At 30.5% G+C, this 19,311-nt stretch overlaps 1 protein-coding gene and 2 long non-coding RNA genes across 3 annotated transcripts; 2 read left to right on the plus strand and 1 right to left on the minus strand.

The window, feature by feature from the left end:
• The first annotated feature begins 3,428 nt into the window (after nt 1-3,428).
• On the plus strand, nt 3,429-4,744 carry LOC146945716 (uncharacterized). The gene is made up of 2 exons (XR_015026462.1): nt 3,429-3,976; nt 4,059-4,744. It is a non-coding gene; the product is annotated as an uncharacterized LOC146945716 (long non-coding RNA).
• A 2,542-nt stretch (nt 4,745-7,286) lies between these two features.
• LOC146945717 (uncharacterized) lies at nt 7,287-10,463 on the plus strand. Its single transcript, XM_085744010.1, has 5 exons — nt 7,287-7,565; nt 7,668-7,804; nt 9,110-9,274; nt 9,914-10,078; nt 10,164-10,463. Exons 1-5 carry the CDS (start codon nt 7,445-7,447, stop codon nt 10,278-10,280), a joined length of 705 nt encoding a protein of 234 aa, XP_085600136.1. The 5' UTR covers nt 7,287-7,444; the 3' UTR covers nt 10,281-10,463.
• A 7,266-nt stretch (nt 10,464-17,729) lies between these two features.
• Nucleotides 17,730-18,762, minus strand: LOC146945718 (uncharacterized). Its single transcript, XR_015028199.1, has 2 exons — nt 18,631-18,762; nt 17,730-18,210 (listed from the first exon to the last, which is right to left on the minus strand). It is a non-coding gene; the product is annotated as an uncharacterized LOC146945718 (long non-coding RNA).
• Nucleotides 18,763-19,311: the final 549 nt, after the last annotated feature.

Raw genomic sequence — 19,311 nt, forward strand, 5'->3', positions numbered from 1 at the left:
TTTTTCTTGTGACAAAGTTTATTATTTTTCCAAATACTACTTCGCAATTTATTATGAACTTTGTAGATTGAAAAGGAGCCTCTCAAATGTTTTTATATGAAAAATAATATAATGTAATTGTATCCTTGTTTGTTATCAATGCGTGCATCAAACACAAACATATGATCATAAAGTGTTTATCTTGACGGTGTATGTTAGTAGTTGAGAGACAGTTATATTTTACTTGACATGCTAAATGAGAAAAAAAGAATGATTAATTGCAACAATTTTACAATGTTTGAGACTATCAATCACTTACGGCATTAAATTCGTGGTTTAGTTTGTGAGAATTTGCAAAATAAATCAGTGTGCACTAATTAGTTGAAATAATGCTTAGTCATGCATGAGACATCATTATTTCAACCAACATAATGGTTAGTCATGCATGCCTCTTACAATATCTGTAAGATCGTGTGTTCAACTCCCGTTGCCGATTTGAGGATCTCTTTGGTGGGTGCAACACCATGGCCCTCTCCTCCGGTACATGATGTTTGGGACGTTAACATCCACATCATTGATGCATAGGTGACCGAAACTGATAAAACTGATTTCTCTCACGGATGAATGTGTCGCATAAATTTTTAGCGTATCGACCACATAGCTGCTCCGTTCTACAAAAAGATCTTGAGAATGAGAATATTGAGACCGAAGCTCCTTTCACTTCCTTTGCCTTTCACGTGCTCCGGTTCTTATGGTTATCGATGGGGCAAACCACTAATGAGCGTATTATATATCAGAGTGATGACAAATGAGACCTAGCCTCTCTATTTATAACCGTGCAACCCTAGGATGTCTGAGTCTTCTTTTGAAGTTGTCTTTCACTCTTGGCTTTTTGAAATTAAGGGAAAAAATTAATTAATTTTTTTTTGTGGTGGCTGGGGTTTGAACCCCAAACCTTGCATATATTATGCATTATCCATACCAACTGAGCTAAGCTCACGAAGACAAAAAAAAAAATTAAATTTTAATATAATAGTAATAATATTCATAACATCCTCAAAAGAATAAAAAAATAATAACGATGATAATAAAACATTGTATTCATATTTATTTAAATAGGTTAGCTATGCCTAAAAGCATTTTTTTATGGCTTTTGACCTGACCATTTATTAAATAGACTTATAAAAAAGCATTAATATTTGCAATTTAAAAAAAAAGTTTGATTTGATATGGATTTGACGTAAACTAGATACTAGGTTAACTTGGCAAAAGTTATGGTGCATAAGGAGATCCTTATGCACCGTGCATAATTGTTTTCTACACCCAACATAATTGCTTTCTACACTCTAAGTGAAAAGAATTATTTGGGTCCACTATAAAATATATTTGTTTGTGGGCCTAATAAAGCCCCATATTATAATTTTTTTCTTAACAATTTATTTATGCAAAATAGCTTATTCGAAATAGTTTATTTATGCAAAACAACTTATTAGAATGATTTTTTAAAAACCGGTTATTCAAAACAGCTTATTTATACAAAACAGCTTATTCCGATTAATTTTAAAAACCAACTTATTCAAAATAGCTTATTTATGCAAAACAGCTTATTCAAAACAACTTATTAGGATCACTTTTTTTAAAACCGCTTATTCAAAACAGCTTATTTATGCAAAACAGCTTATTTGTTCAAAACAGCTTATTCAAAACAGCTTATTTATACAAAACAGCTTATTCCAATTTCATTTTAAAAAACAACTTATTCAAAACAACTTATTTATGCAAAACAACTTATTTATGCAAAACAACTTATTCAAAACAGCTTATTTATGCAAAACAGCTTATTCGAAACAACTTATTTATACAAAATAGCTTATTTGTGCAAAACAACTTATTTATACAAAACAGCTTATTTGTGCAAAACACCTTATTCAAAACAGCTTATTTATACAAAACAACTTATTCCGATTTCATTTTAAAAAACTACTTATTCAAAACAACTTATTTATGCAAAACAACATATTTAGGCAAAACAACTTATTCAAAACAACTTATTTATGCAAAACAGCTTATTCGAAACAACTTATTTATACAAAAGAGCTTATTTGTGCAAAACAGCTTATTCAAAACAACTTATTTATACAAAACAGCTTATTTGTGCAAAACAGCTTATTTATACAAAACAGCTTATTCCGATTAATTTTAAAAACCAACTTATTCAAAATAGCTTATTTATGCAAAACAGCTTATTCAAAACAACTTATTAGGATCACTTTTTTTAAAACCGCTTATTCAAAACAGCTTATTTATGCAAAACAGCTTATTTGTTCAAAACAGCTTATTCAAAACAGCTTCTTTATACAAAACAACTTATTCTGATTTCATTTTAAAAAACAACTTATTCAAAACAACTTATTTATGCAAAACAACTTATTTATGCAAAACAACTTATTCAAAACAGCTTATTTATGCAAAACAGCTTATTCGAAACAACTTATTTATACAAAATAGCTTATTTGTGCAAAACAACTTATTCAAAACAACTTATTTATACAAAACAGCTTATTTGTGCAAAACAGCTTATTTATACAAAACAACTTATTCCGATTTCATTTTAAAAAACAACTTATTCAAAACAACTTATATATGCAAAACAACATATTTATGCAAAACAACTTATTCAAAACAGCTTATTTATGCAAAACAGCTTATTCGAAACAACTTATTTATACAAAATAGCTTATTTGTGAAAACACCTTATTCAAAACAACTTATTTATACAAAACAGCTTATTTGTGCAAAACAGCTTATTCAAAATAGCTTATTTATACAAAACAGCTTATTCGAAACAACTTATTTATATAAAATAGCTTATTTGTGCAAAACAGCTTATTCAAAACAACTTATTTATACAAAACAACTTATTTGTGCAAAACAGCTTATTCAAAACAGCTTATTTAAGCAAAACAGCTTATTCGAAACAACTTATTTATACAAAAGAGCTTATTTGTGCAAAACAGCTTATTCAAAACAACTTATTTATACAAAACAGCTTATTTGTGCAAAACAGCTTATTCAAAACAGCTTATTTATACAAAACAGCTTATTCCGATTTCATTTTAAAAACAACTTATTCAAAACAACTTATTTATGCAAAACAACATATTTATGCAAAACAACTTATTCAAAATAGTTTATTTATGCAAAACAGCTTATTCGAAACAACTTATTTATACAAAACAGCGTATTTGTGCAAAACAGCTTATTCAAAACAGCTTATTTATACAAAACTGCTTATTCGAAACAACTTATTTATACAAAATAGTTATTTGTGCAAAACAGCTTATTCAAAACAACTTATTTATACAAAACAGCTTATTTGTGCAAAACAGCTATTTTGCACAAAATAAGCTATTTTGCACAAAATAAGCTATTTTGCACAAACAGCTTATTCGATTTCTAGGTCGCCGATCCCAAACGGAATTGCAGATCATCCCTATTCTTCTAAGGTATGTGTGTATTGTAATTCGTGACAAGTTTGCGTGATTGTGAATTTGTAGAGATTTCAATTTTGAATTGCGGAACGCTATGCATGAAATCGTGTAGATTTATAATTATGAAGATGTGGTTACTGATTGCAAATCTCACAAGGTTGTTGTTAAAGGAGAAAAAGTGGATCCATTGAAGGTTCTTGAAAGAGTTCAGAGGAAGAGTCATAGACAAGTTGAGCTTCTTTCTCGGATCCCAAAACCACCTTCAGAACAAGAGAAAAAAATTGAAGAGAAAGAGAAACCTAAGCCAGAGGAAGAAAAGAAAGTTGAAGAGGTTAATTAATTATTTTTTTTTCTTTTTAAATTTATCTGAATCTGTGATGGATCATTTTTATCATTTTTATTTTATTATATGGTGCAGCCTAACGTTATGATAGTGATTCTGAAAGTTCACATGTATTGTGAAGCTTGTTCACAAGAAATCAAGAGACGCATTGAGAAAATCAAAGGTATGTTACTGTGTTCTGTTTTGATTGAAATTCATATTTTCTTCACTTTTATTTCATTCACTTGTTTTGGTTCAATTCTCAGGTCCCATCCTTTCAGGAATTTGTCAACTGTTACTACCGATGATTTTGTGTTTGAATTCGAATCTTGCTATGATTTTCAATTTTGGTTACATATAGATGATGGGTTTGATTGGTTTGGTGATGAAGTTTGCTGGAGATTTTCAAGTTCCTTTGCATTCTTGATTTTTGGAAGAAAAAGGACGACGTTGATTGTGAAAGGACGACGTTGAAGAGGAGGAGAATTGGGAGTAATGAGTTGGAGGGATTAGGGATTGATTTGAATTTGGGAAAATTGATGATGGACTTGGTTTGAGAAATTGTCGAAATCAAATTGGGAATTTTTCTGAGAATTGTGATTCTGTTGCTAAGAATTCAGAGTTTGTGCCTGAATCTGATGGTTTTGAAAATGTTCTGTTATGGTTAGAAAATTCCATATGTTTTTTATTTTTGATTGTGATATGCACCATGTTGGATCAAAGAAAACCATTAAGTACATCTAATGGTTTTGGAGTACAACTCACATAAACCATTTCCACAGCAAAATGGTTTTGGAGTACAACTCACAGAAACCATACCCATAGCAAAACCATTAAACAATTAGTTTGGTTTCGTGTAGAACACTATCAAAACCATTAAACCACACTTATGGTTTCAGTAATAGTTTTTATTTAAAATCATTTGTCAATAATAATTTTCACTATTCTTTTATTTTATTTAGCATTTGACAATTATTTTTCTTTCACATACAAGTCTATTAAAACCATTAAAGCGCGATTATATTTAGACAAAGTCAGAAATTCGTTTTACAACGTAAGAAATAAAAAAGAGATGACGAGGCTTTACAAAAAAGTGGTTACTTATTGATTAATTCACATTAGGTTATAAGTGTGTACTATTAAGTGGTTACTTAATAATGATTTAAATGTTTATCACAATTTTTTGATTACAAAACCATTTTCACTGGAATTGGGAAATGATTCGATGTGAAATCTGTTAGTATAAGCTGGAATTCGGATTTGATGAATTATTGAGAATGTTGTGATGAATTGTGTTGTTTATGATCAATCCGGTTCGGATTTGGTGTTAGCATTACTCACGGAAACCATTTTCACTGCAAAATGGTTTTGGAGTACAACTCACGGAAACCATTTTCACTGCAAAATGGTTTTGGAGTACAACTCACGGAAACCACTTCCACAGCAAAATGGTTTTGAAACCAACTCACAGAATCCATAGCCATAGCAAAACCATTAGACAATTATTTTGGTTTCTCATAGAAGACTATCAAAACCATTAAACCATAATTATGGTTTCAGTAATAATTTCAGTGTATAACATCTTAATCATTATTCAAAACCATCTAACAATAATAATTTCATTAAAAATCATTACACATTTATCTTGGTTTCACATACATGATTATCAAAACCATTAAACCATAATTATGGTTTCAGTAATAATTGCAGTGTATAACATGTTAAACAACGTTCCAGTAAAAAAACTCATAATCCATACTCATTTCTCTCTCTAACTCATAAAAAGCTTATTCAAAACAGCTTATTTTGTGCAAAATAGCTGTTTTGCACAAATAAGCTGTTTTGTATAATTAAGTTGTTTTGAATAAGCTGTTTTGCACAAATAAGCTATTTTATATAAATAAGTTGTTTCGAATAAGATGTTTTGTATAAATAAGCTGTTTTGAATAAGCTGTTTTGCACAAATAAGCTGTTTTGTATAAATAAGTTGTTTTGAATAAGCTGTTTTGCACAAATAAGCTATTTTGTATAAATAAGTTGTTTCGAATAAGCTGTTTTGCATAAATAAGCTGTTTTGAATAAGTTGTTTTGCATAAATATGTTTTTTGCATATATAAGTTGTTTTGAATAAGTTGTTTTTTAAAATGAAATCGGAATAAGCTGTTTTGTATAAATAAGTTGTTTTGCACAAATAAGCTGTTTTGTATAAATAAGTTGTTTTGAATAAGCTGTTTTGCACAAATAAGCTATTTTGTATAAATAAGTTGTTTCGAATAAGCTGTTTTTGCATAAATAAGCTGTTTTGAATAAGTTGTTTTTGCATAAATATGTTGTTTTGCATAAATAAGTTGTTTTGAATAAGTTGTTTTTTAAAATGAAATCGGAATAAGTTGTTTTGTATAAATAAGCTGTTTTGAATAAGCTTTTTTTGCACAAATAAGCTGTTTTGTATAAATAAGTTGTTTTGAATAAGTTGTTTTGCACAAATAAGCTATTTTGTATAAATAAGTTGTTTCGAATAAGCTGTTTTGCATAAATAAGCTGTTTTGAATAAGTTGTTTTGCATAAATATGTTGTTTTGCATATATAAGTTGTTTTGAATAAGTTGTTTTTTAAAATGAAATCGGAATAAGCTGTTTTGCACAAATAAGCTGTTTTGTATAAATAAGTTGTTTTGAATAAGTTGTTTTACACAAATAAGCTATTTTGTATAAATAAGTTGTTTCGAATAAGCTGTTTTGCATAAATAAGCTGTTTTGAATAAGTTGCTTTTTAAAATGAGATTGGAATAAGCTGTTTTGCATAAATAAGTTGTTTTAAATAAGCGGTTTTTAAAAAATCATTCTAATAAGTTGTTTTGCATAAATAAACTATTTCGAATAAACTATTTTGCATAAATAAATTGTTAAGAAAAAAATTATAATATGGGGCTTTAATTTAGTGGGCTTGGAGCTTTGCAATATATATTATTCTCTCTGTCTCATTTTAGTTGTCAATTTAATTTAAAAAATATTTTATTTTGAAATAATTGTTATTTAAGAATATCAATACAATATTTATTCAAATTGATAGAGTATATCGATACATTTATTCAAATTGATCAAAGATAATCTTTCAACTTGAATCAAATAAACACCGCACTAAGTAAGAAAATAAAAAACACACCGCAGAAATACTGAAAATCAAAATAAACAAAGACGTGCATGACGATGAAATCACCAAAGCAAACAAAATAAAACAGAAAATACTTATTATGTTAAAAGAGAAATTAAAACAATTTGGAAGAGTGATTACATAATATATGTAGAGAGGTCGGAGTTCGAACCGCAGACATCTCATTTGAAAAATTTCTAAAAAAAAAAAATCATCTTATCATTTCATTAAGAATTGGGCACAACATAAAAACAATGAAGCATTAAATATATTTAAACTGATGGTTTTTCTTGTTTCCCACTTTTTTGTGTTTTATTTGAAAATGAAACGAGAGCGGGAAAATGAGACTACTCATCTTCCTTTTTTTTTTTTTTTCACTCAGTAGCAAAGTTTCAACATAAAAGTGAATAAATAGAAACAAACTTAGATCTAACTCAAGCTTTCGATCCTCTTCTGTTCATTTTGTAAGAAGAAAAGGAAGAAGAAGAAAACAAGATTAATGGCTAAGAACGCAATCTCCTTCATCATCATCTTCATTCTTTCGATCCTCTTCTGTTCCTTTGTCATACACAAACTTAACCAACAAGAATCCTATCTCCTTCAACTCAAATCTTCTTTAGGTATCTATTACTCAATTCTTTATCAATCTTTGATTTCTCTTGTTTTTATTATTCATTAATTATTACGTTTATTTACTCTCTTTTTTTTTTTTTTTTTGTTAGAAAGCATTTATTCAACCTATACATCAATTATGGAGAAGAGTATATTTGACATTAACGATGAAGATATTGCAAAGTTTGAAAACATTAATTTCCAATTAGCTGAAATCGCTGATTCCTTAGAGAAACACAAGAATCAAGTGAGTTCTTTCATTATTTATTTATTTATTGTTTCATTTACTGTTGTTCGATGTTTTGTTAGTTGCGAGAATCAAATTCTGTTACTGTTTGTTAGTTTGTTAATTTATAGTACCAATACGTTGGAGATTTGCAATTGTAGCTGCAGTGTAACTTCTGAAGCACCGACACTTCTAATCAAAGGCGTGCTCGGTGTCACACACGTCTTAGTGTCCGACACTAACACATGTGATTACATTCAGTTGATTTATTTTCTCAAATTATTACAGTGTTAACGACTTAACGTGTTAGATTCGGTGTCATGTCTGGTGTCCATTTCTGTAGCAATGCTTCATAGAGTGTTAATAGGTTGGTTCGGTGTCGCGTCCATTTCTGTAACGGTGCTTCATAGAGTGTTAACAGTGCTTCGTGTTGAGATGTCAGTTTCAGTGCCGTGTCTGGTGACTGCAACAGTTTTACAACTGCAATATTGACCATATCTGCCGCATTTTACCAAAATGCTCGTCCACTGTTCATGAATAAAAGGCATATAACATTTCTGTTAAATCTTAATTTTGTTTCATTGGTAGTAGTAGTAGTTTAAGTGCTAGGTAGATCAGGGAAGCTATGGTTAATGAATTATGGTTAACAAATTATGTGCATTTTACCGCATTTTGTTTCATTTCTGATGTATGCTTCTATTACTAGACATTGTAGTCAGTAAATATTTTTGAAGTATGGTCAAGATGATGTGACAACAGTTTTAGATTTCCTTCTAATTTACAGACCATGGCCTGTAATTTTGGAGATTTTTCCTATGGTTTAGTGTGAAAAAGCGTTGTTAATTGAGGTCTGCGGCAACAATATATCAGTTTTAGAAGTGTCCGTAACAACATTGCAACTGGAGTATGGATTACATTTCCATGCATTTTACCGCAATGACGGTATATGGTTAATGAACAAAATGACATTTCTGTTAAAGCTTAATTTTGCGTCGGAAATTGTTTTCTACCTGGTGCTTATAGTAGGCTTATTATGAGAGATGTTGGTAAGGGTGAGTTTAGCACTGCAGCATGGTTCTGGTGCCTATTCGTATGGTTATTCATTGGTAGTTTAAACCTTTAAGTTTCAAGTATAGTTGTAATTGTTTTGAGTTCTCCTTATATACAAGCTCTCCATTCAATTAAAGTAAGTTACCTTATTGAAAAATGAAAAAACAAATTATATCCAGAAATTGCATTGCTTAAGTTGATAATCTAGTTGGTGAAACCATATATAATTGTTACCTTCTTTCTCTCTTTATGCTTATTTTATGTTGTAATTTGTAGGGATGGATACCAGCTTTGAAGAATGAATTGTTGACTTTCATGTCAAGTCTCAAACCTTATCTTCATTTTCTTATTTCTAAAATCAGTGAGGTCTCTCATGTATCCATCAATACTTTAGCAACAAGTTTTCAAAAGTTCCAAAGGTCAGCAATACCATTCATGAAGGTACGTATAAACTTTGATATCTTTACTTTTAACTTCAAAGTTCAGCTTCACCAATATATCACCCTATTATGGTAAAGTGAATTAATGTTGTCAAAAAGCGGCTATAGTATCATAATGTAGAGTACAAATTTGTACAAACCGCTATTGTTTTATAATGCATGATTTAGTACAAAGTGTTATCGAATTTCGTCTATAGCACTGCAGCGAAGTAGAATTTGAACAAATTTTCATTTTCTGCAATCTGCAACTGATAATGCTAATGTGGATATTGCTGCAGTTTTGTTTTACCACAATTTTTAATCATTTACAAGATGGAGTAACCAATTTCAGTTTTTGGATATTCCTTGTACTTTATAGACTGTGATGTTCTGTTAAAATTTATAGTTTGTGGCGCACCACTTATATTTTACTTTGGGCCTATTGGTATTGATTCATAGTTTAAGTGCTAAATCGTTTGAGGTATCATGGGAGCTATGTAAATGTCTTTATTGTATGGTTGTAATTATTTTGGGAACTTCTTATATGTAAGTTTTGCAATTCTTATTGGGCTAGTTCAGCATATTTGACTGTAGATTCCTTTATGACTTTGCTTAAACCATAAATAATTGTTGGTTTCTTCAATTTTTTTGGTATATGTAGGAGTTGATACAAGCTTTGAAGATTCAATTGTTGGATTTCATATCAAAACTTAAACCTCACATTGATTTTCTAACTACTAAAATTAGTGAGGACTCTCTTATGTCCATCAATACTTTAGTAACAATTGTTGAGAAGTTCCAAAGTTCAGCAACACCATTCATTAAGGTACAGATAATCTTTAATTTGAACTTTGATTATAATTTATAAGTTGGTAGCTCACCTATATATATCACCCTATTATGTGTTACAGGAATTATACAACTCTGCTATACAAATGAGTAAGTCATTGCTTTTTGGAACTGTGAAGGGGATGAATAAATTCTTTCAATTCTGTTTGGAGGCTGCAAGACAGTATTGGACTCATTAGAAGGATCTTCATTTTATTGGCGAATCATTTAGATTCAAGCTATTAAGCTGAATGCTAGTGTTGAAATGTATGTTACCAGTTGAGACAGTTATTGTAGGTTGAAGTTTGTTAACCTCTTGCAGGGAGTACGTACGTACTAGTGTTAGTAATTATTTTTGACTAGAATCATAAGCTTACATACAACTGAAGAGGTGCCGTTTAATTTGGGAAAGGCTAGTTTTTCCCCACCATGGGAAAGTTAGTTTTTAACCATTAGATTAAATATGGTACACAATTTTATCATGGTCTCTCAACATCAAATTTTTCCCACATCATCTTCCACCACCACCCTTCTCCCCAACTTTTATGTCTTTTCCACAAGCAAACATAGATTGAAATTGAAATTAAAATCAAATTTGAAACCAAAGTTAATAATCTACTAAAAATATCAATATATTTATAACAAAAAAAAAATCAAACAAAAGTACATTTGCTTGTTTATCATTACAAAATCCGCATAATCAAAAAATTATAAAAATAATAAATGAATTAATCCTACGTGATTTCTTATTTGTACAACAACAGTGGAAGAGTAACTAAGATATTTCAATTGCAATGTTCTTCAAACAAGGGTTGAGCAAGATAATGTAGAAGGGTCATACAAAGCAGGAAGAAGATACTTCCTTCCATTATCACCATGAGCATTGAAACTAGCACCAGTAGTAGAATCAACAAAAGGGTTTGTTGCAGTTCCAGCTAAAGGAGAGATCTAGGTGTGTTAAACATGATGGTGGTTGGTGGTTATGATGGTCTTGTACGGAGAGAGAAAGGAGTGAGGAGGAGGTAGAGGGAGAAAGTGAGAAATCTAGTATTGATGGAGTATGATAAAAGTGTATTCAATGAATGGTTAAAACTTACTTTCCCATGATGGGAAAAAAGTTTGCTTTCCCAAATTAAACGGCACCGACTGAAGAAGGTAAACAACGTGTGATATACAATCTATAGTTTTCTCTTTCTAAATCCTATAATTTTTTACTCGCATCCTCTTATGATCAAGTAAAGCAAATTTAGCTAAGAAATGAGTAAATTGTTTGCGTTTCTATCAATTAGCAACTCAAATAAGAATAGTCCATATTTGATTTTCTTTTCTCTTTATTTAATTTATCTCTCAAGTACACCTTTAAATTTCTTAAAAGTTATCAATATGGCAGAAATTTCCTTCATATGGCAGAGTCAAGGGTAACTATTAACTACAAACAATAAGGTCTAACCCAGAGTTTACAAATTGCAATATACGATTTTGTACATAGGATAGGAGGATATAAGTTTAGATGGTTTATGACAATTTGTGAGAGTGGATGAATTGTTTGTTCAGACCAAGTAGCACCGAGGTATTCTTATATGGACACAAACATATATATATATATATATATATATATATATATATATATATATATATATATATATATATATATATATATATATAGTGTTTGGTCACACACACATCACAACTCTTTTTCTCAAACTACTAAATCACTTTAATATCAATTTGTTTTTTATTATTAAAATAATGTGTGTGTCCAAACACTATTTATTTATGTTTGTGGTAGAATTTCCCATTAGCGCTACTCTCCATTTTTGGGACCCAAGTATAAGCAGTACCAAACCTACAACTAAAATATGAGAAAGTCTAGCTTGGACACCACCTTTTGAACACATTATTTAGCCACTCACACACAAAATACATTTTATTTAATTATTTGAAAAATAAGTATTATTTTATTATTTTCTCTCTCCATCTTTTTCTCAATTATGTATGTGTGTCTAAAGTTTGTGACCAAACACTTGTGCCAAGCAATCAAATATAGTTTCCTATCTAATCAAACAATCTACCAAGTTTAAAAAAAAACTTGTAAAAGAGACTATGATCATCCAATTGTTTTTGCAAGAGTTCTTACCAAGCCAAGAAACACTCTTGATTGTGTTTAGAAAAAATTAACTCATTACGATATTTATATTTCACACCATTCGATATCAAACTCGACTAAACAATTCTTCAACCATGTCCCACAATTTTATAAAAATTTCATTCCATTTAATTATTTTAAACAGTTATTTCAAAAAAATTCTTATAAACCATCCAAAAAAAAAAGCTAATAAACAAATAAATTATCTCCCTAAAAATAACAAAGAAATTATCTTTGTAAAAAAAAAAAACAAATAAATTATCAAAGAATGAAAAGAAAAGTGTAGTTCCCAATTTTTTAATTTGAAAATAGTAACCCTAATGCGTTAATACTAAACGCTCCATCTCTTTCTTTTTCTCATACATGCGACGCACTACCATCATCATTTACTCTTTCCGGTGTTAGTGTGGCAGTTTTTCGGTTCTACTTCATGTCGGTTGTGAGGACCATTTCGACAGGACGCAGGTCCAGTTTCCGGCTCAAAAGGTCGAAGCTGTTGGTCCGGCCCAGTTTTAAACCACTTGGTAACAACTCAAACCTCATCTTCTTCGTCATTCTCTCCATCGTCCTCATGTTGCTTTCACTGCACAAACAACTCCAACTATCTTCCTCTATTGATCAATTCAAGTCAAGGGTTTCACTTTTAGGTAACTACCCTTTTTCCTTATCAATCACACACACACAAGTTGTGTATAATTAGTTATGTAAATAAGCTTTTGATATCTGCAAATATATCCATTTTTTGCTTCTAGTCCATGTACAAATTTCGTCGTGTGGATTTGGCTCATCCAATGCTCATTTTAGTCATTATTTTGTGGGATTTCACGCAAAGATTCTATATATTACAAGAAACCAATTCTTATTTTTTATCATAAAAAAGTCTATTAAAATCCTATTAAATCTCAATCCAATACACCCCCCTAAATTTTGCACGACTAAAACAAAACAATAAACTTCAGGAGCAAGAAGAGAATTGGTATGATAGAACAGTATATATATAGGCAGCAGAGACTAAAAACATAGTTTTTTTTTATTTTTTTTAAGGAAACATTATTGATTATTATTATTATTATTGTTGCTCTTTTACACGTGTTCTTCATTTTATGTTAGAATCCATCATTGAGAAGAGTAACCTTGAACCGGGAAGTAAGGTTGAAGATATTGCAGAGAGATTAGAATCCATCATTGAGAAGAGTAACCATGATTGGGGAAATAAGGTTGAAAGTATTGTAAAGATATTAGAATCCATGATTGAGAAGAGTAACCATAAATGGGGAAGTAAGGTTGAAGGTATTGCAGAGACATTAGAATCCATCACTGAGAAGAGTGGCCATGAAAAGGGACGTAAGAATGTACATTCCATGATTGAGAAGATTCACCATGAATGGGGAATTAAGGACGAAGATATTTCCGAGACAAAGACGATGAATTTGGAAAAAGAAGAAATCATTACTTCCACACATAATAAGAATGAACCTAATCAAGTGAGTTCTTATGTTTTTAAATATTTCTCAATACAGATACTCAGTTTTTGGATGTTTTGTTTCAAGAATAAAATTTTATGTACGACCATGATTTGAAGTTACCTATGGTTTAGTGTGTAGTACATGTCCATGGTTAAACAGAACTACAAAAGGAAAATAACATTTCTATTTATTTATTTATTTATTTATTTATTTATTTATTTTGTTACAAGAAAGTAACATACATTGTTATTTTTTACAATTTGTTCTTTATAGTAAAGCTTATTATGTCAATGTTGGCATAGGTGGGTTTTGACTATTGTTGAATTTCCTTTTTCTTGTTGTAATTTGTAGAAGTGGATACCAGCTTTGAAGATTCAATTGTTGAATTTTCTAACTTCCAAAATTAGGGAGGCCTTTCTTGTCTCCATCAAAACTATAGTAACAATTGTTGAAAAGTCGCTTAGCTCGGTAACACCATTGATCAAGGTACATAACAAACTTTGACATCTTTTATTTTAACTTGTTTATAATTTATAAGTTAGCAGTTTCACCAATATGAATCCCTATTATGTTGAACAGGATTCATACAATTGTCTTAAACCATATATCATTGGACTTTTGAAAATAACTTTGCGGCTGCTAATTGAACTTGGGAAGGTCATTGTAAGCCTTACAATCATAGTCATAAAAATAAGTATGCAGTTACTTATTGGACTTGCGAAGACCCTTGTAAGCCTTACAACCCTAGTTATAAAAATGATTATGTGGTATCTAACTGGAGGACTTGCAAGATAGTATTGGACTCACCTTTGTTATATGTAATGAATGACATGATTCATTTGAAGGATCTTCATTAAATGGCTGAATCATTATATTAAAGTTGTTAAGTACTTAAGTTGAAGGGTAGCTATGAATTGTACTATGTTAGCAACTTAAACTGTTATTGTAGGTTTGTTAGTTGTTTGGATTTTTAACTGCGCCAATGTACAAATGCAAGGAATTCTTGTTTTCCACATATCATTCACAAAATCCATAGTATGTTCATCCGAACGAGAACCTACAATGATCTGGTGATCAATTCTTTGCTAAAAAATGACAAGAGTTATCATTTCTAGTCTCATTCTATCAAAAACCCCGATTACTTTATGGAAGCGCGCCAATGTCAAACGAATTTGGTCCTGGCTACGAGGCTTGGGTATGTTGCAATTATATGGTTTTTCTTTGCCGTTAAGTTTTGGTTTACCTTCGATTTGGCCAAAGTCTTGTTAATTGTGATGTATATGTTGATATGCTTGGAACGATTTGTAGACGAGACTCTTGAGACTGGATAGTGTGTGAGCTTTAAGCTTGTGGTAGTTCATATTTTTTTCGAAAAAATAATATTCTCCCAGTCAGTGATCATTTCATGTAACTTAAAGATCTTATGGAAGCATCAAGATAGCTTTCTCCCAATTCCTCACTGTAATTGAGTTGAAAAAAGCTAAACCCTAAAGTTCAATTCAACATTTCTTATTATTGTGCAATATGTGAGCTATAGACGGATGCATACGTGAACTCTAGCCCTCACTAGGGTTAGAATATAAATAAAGGGTCTTGTTAACCGGTGCCCCAGGGCACTGGTTAAGAAATCCAAAAAAAGAAAATTTGAATTAAAAGTAACACTTTTTTGACTTTTGAGAAATTGATTACACAACTTCCAATACAAAAATTGTTATATTTGCTCCCGGGGCACTGGTTAACATTTTCCATAAATAAAATATTCCATTTATTCCAAAGTATATAACTAGTTAGAAAAATAGTCTCAGATTATAAGAACACAGTAAAATATTATTGTTTATATTTCTATCACTTTCTTTACAATTTACAAGACGTCTATATGGCCCATATCACTTATTGGGTCTCTGTATAAGCCGGTGGCCAAGGTTTTGGCTAGTTGATTGGCACAAGTAATGGACAAGATTATTGTGCCGAATCAATCAAACATTTAATAACTAGTTAATGATGTTATTGATGTGTCCCATGCCTCATTTTTAAAGATTTTGAAGGCTTATGACTCGATAAATTGAATTTTTCTCGATTATATGTTGAGGAAGTTTGGTTTTGGTAAGAGCTGGTACAGTTGAATGAGGGCTTGTATTTTTTTTTGGGGAATCTCTATGTGTTTGTTAATGATAGCCCAACTAAAGAGGTCAACATCCAATGGGGGTTGAAGTAAGGAGATCCGTTGGCTCCCTTTTTGTGCCTCCTTGTGGTCAAGGGCCTACGTGGAGCTGTTGGAAGTGGTGGTTAATGATGTTATTGATATGACCCGTGCCTCATTTTTAAAATTTTGAAGCCTTATGACTCGATAAGTTGGGCTTTCCTCGACTAGATGTGGAGAGATTTGGTTTTGGAGAGAGGTGGTGCAGCTGAATGAAGGCATTTTGTGGGAATCTCTCTGTGCTTGTTAATGGCAGGACAACTGAAGAGATTAACATTCAAAGGGTGTTGAAGCAAGGAGATCCGTTGACTCCCTTTCTCTACCTCCTCGTGGTAGAGGGCTAATTTGAGCTTTTAGAGAGCAGAAGAGTGTAATCTGTTCTCAGGGTTTAAGGTTGGCACTGTGGGTTAGTCTATGACCCACCTTCAATATGCGGATGATACACTCTTCTTTAGGGAGACTTCAGTTTGAAGTCTTTGGTCGCTAAAAACCATTCACAAGTGCTTTGGACTTGCCTCTGGCCTCAAGGTCAACTTTTCTAAGAATAGTGTGATGAGTGTTATGTTAGTGATAAGTTTCTAGGTTTGTCTGAGAATTTTGCCCATTCTAGTTGGATCCTTGTCATTTCATATACCTTGTTTTACCAAAGGGGAAAACCCTCATACGAAGCAGATATGAAAACCCCTACTGAATGTCATTTTGTGGTTGTTTGGAAGACCGAGATCACTTATTTTTTCAATGTGACTTTTACGGGCGGGTTCGGAATCATATTTCTGTCTGGTTAGGCTTATACAGTTCATTATGGTAACTTTCTAGATCATCTTCTTCAAAAAGTCTCGCCTAGCTTTCAATATTATTATTTAGACGGAGAAGTTTTCGAGGACTTTCAAGCATAAGGTTAAAGTTCAAACATATTATTGGTTGTTAAAATCGTATTATGTATTGTTTGATTGTGATTACATCACTTGGAGGTTGTATCATATGTTGTGTTTAAAGGCACTTTCCTAATTTTTATTTTCTTTAGCTGCTCTCGCAGCTTTGGTGTGTAATGTAATTGTGGATTTTAAACTCTCTGCTGCACCTTGTGTTGGGAATTTTTTTTGGTTTGTTACTATGTTTCTTTAGCCTTTACAAGAACTAAAATCAATGACGCAAAATTTTACAGGGACTAAAAAGTGCGATTTTATTTTGTAGTGACAAAATTTTTTTTCATAATATTTATAAGGACCATTTACATAATTAACCCTATATTTTAAAAGTCTTAAATATTTATACTTATAATTTTAATCAAAATTTCATATAAATCAATGGTCATAATTTACATGATTCCATAATATATATATATATATATATGCAGCTAGTTTTTTTTTGAAGGAGCAGCTAGTTTTTGTAATTCTTTGAGGAAATAAATCAAAAATATTTTTATTAAAAACATAAATAATGACGGTTGACTCTTTTTTCCTTTTAGAAGAAATATATGACTATTGACTTTTTGTTAGAGCAACTGACTGTTGACTTATTTTCTTTTTGAGAGGAATTGACTGTTGACTTATTTTCAAATGATTGTTTTAATTTAGAAGGCATGAAAAAGATAGCATGACTATTCAAAAGTGATATAATGATTTTTACAATTAACTGTGGACGTGAAATTCATAAGTAATAAGGGATTGAGTGTATATGAAAAGATCTACCTCTATAGACATCCAATTCTTTGATGTCACTATGAGAACGCCTATTTAACAATTTTCACGCTAAAACCTTCATTGTATAACCCTATAATTCTTGGTACAAAGACAAATTATACAAGCACTTTGAACAAAAAGATAGGCAAAATAACTTCTTATATTTGTTTAAACGATCATGACATAAACATTCTTAATCATGACATATACTTATTTCTTATTTCAAAAAATAGGTGATGTAAACTCAAATACATCTATGATCCCACGAGTAGATATATTAAACACCTCTCATGAAATGAATGAGTTAACAAACATATAGGCAGGTACATGTAGGAAAACGTGGGTCAATACTAGCATCACAATACCCAGTACCAGCTTGGTATCTACTAGAACATTTATCATTGCAACTAGGGCTACCACCGTTATCACAAAAACCAAGATTAACCTCGCAATCCCTTTTTGGTGCTTTTTTACCTGGCTTCCCTCCACAAGTGAAATTACAAATGCATCTTTCATTGGTACAAATTCCATTTCCATCACTATACTGCTCTTTGCAATAAGAATCACATGCTGGTGTGTTAAGACAACCAGCAATAAATTGTGATCACGTTTCTGATCCTTTCACTGTCACTTGACCTGTTCTCCAAATAATTAAATCATCACAATATACCAATAAATTAAAATTAAAATAATAAAAATCAAATTGTCGATCAATTTAATAATTTTAACTTTACGTTGATATGAGTGAAACTAAATTCAGATATATTAAATAAGGTCTCAAATTCAAACTCTAACAATGAAAAAAAATGGTTGAATAGGGGACCACATAAAGGATAGTCGTCCATATTCCATTGTCGAGATTCGTAATTGATTGATAGTTTTAACCAATATGGTTAGCAAGTAATTTTTTGTAACAGTTTTACATCATTAAGATTAATTAATTTGACCTCTTAAAAAAAAGATTAATTAGTTTGACCAATATATAAAATTTCTGTTTATCTAACATCACAATGCAAAACAAGAGACTTTGCTTAAAAATAAAAGAGAGAGACTTACCTACTACAAAAAGAACCAGCATCAAGGAGAGGAGATAATTCGACATTTGGTTCACCATGTTAGATAATAGAATTATACTTTGCCTTATATTTTCTTTTTCTTTCTAAGGGTTGGAACTTCAGTGTGATTTTGACATGGTACTTATAGTTTGATAAAAAAAATTGTGCATTGTATCAAGGCAAGATACAATAATATTTCCTATATAATTAATACGTTTTTTTTTATATATAAAGTTTGTTTAAATTTTCTTGCTTAGAATATAAAATATATTTTGTAAAAAAAAAAGAATATAAAATAAATTAAGTCAACGGATTGAATTGAATCATATAGCATGCATAAGAAATATTCAAGTCTTAGAACATTCTATTTCCATTCCTTTTTAATTATTATTTTAATGTTTTTGTGAGGAATTATTGTTTTGATGTTAATTACACTTAAAAAAAACTAATAAAATTTGTGTAACTTTTCATAATTTTTTTTGGCAAAATACCTGATCCTTTAAGTTTGACAAAAGTACCGAGTTAATCTTTTAAGTTTTTTATGTTTCAAATATGTTCTTTATTTTATAAGTTTTAAATGGGTCCTTCAAATTTTTTAAAGTTTCAAATAGGTCCTTCAAGTTGTTAATTTAATGCACTTATTTGAAGTTTTTAAAGTTTTGTGGATAAGAAAAATATTAAT

This window comes from Medicago sativa, chromosome 2 (genome assembly GCF_051527215.1).
Source record: "Medicago sativa cultivar Bolivia chromosome 2, Bolivia_mono, whole genome shotgun sequence".
Classification (NCBI taxonomy): Eukaryota; Viridiplantae; Streptophyta; class Magnoliopsida; order Fabales; family Fabaceae; genus Medicago; species Medicago sativa.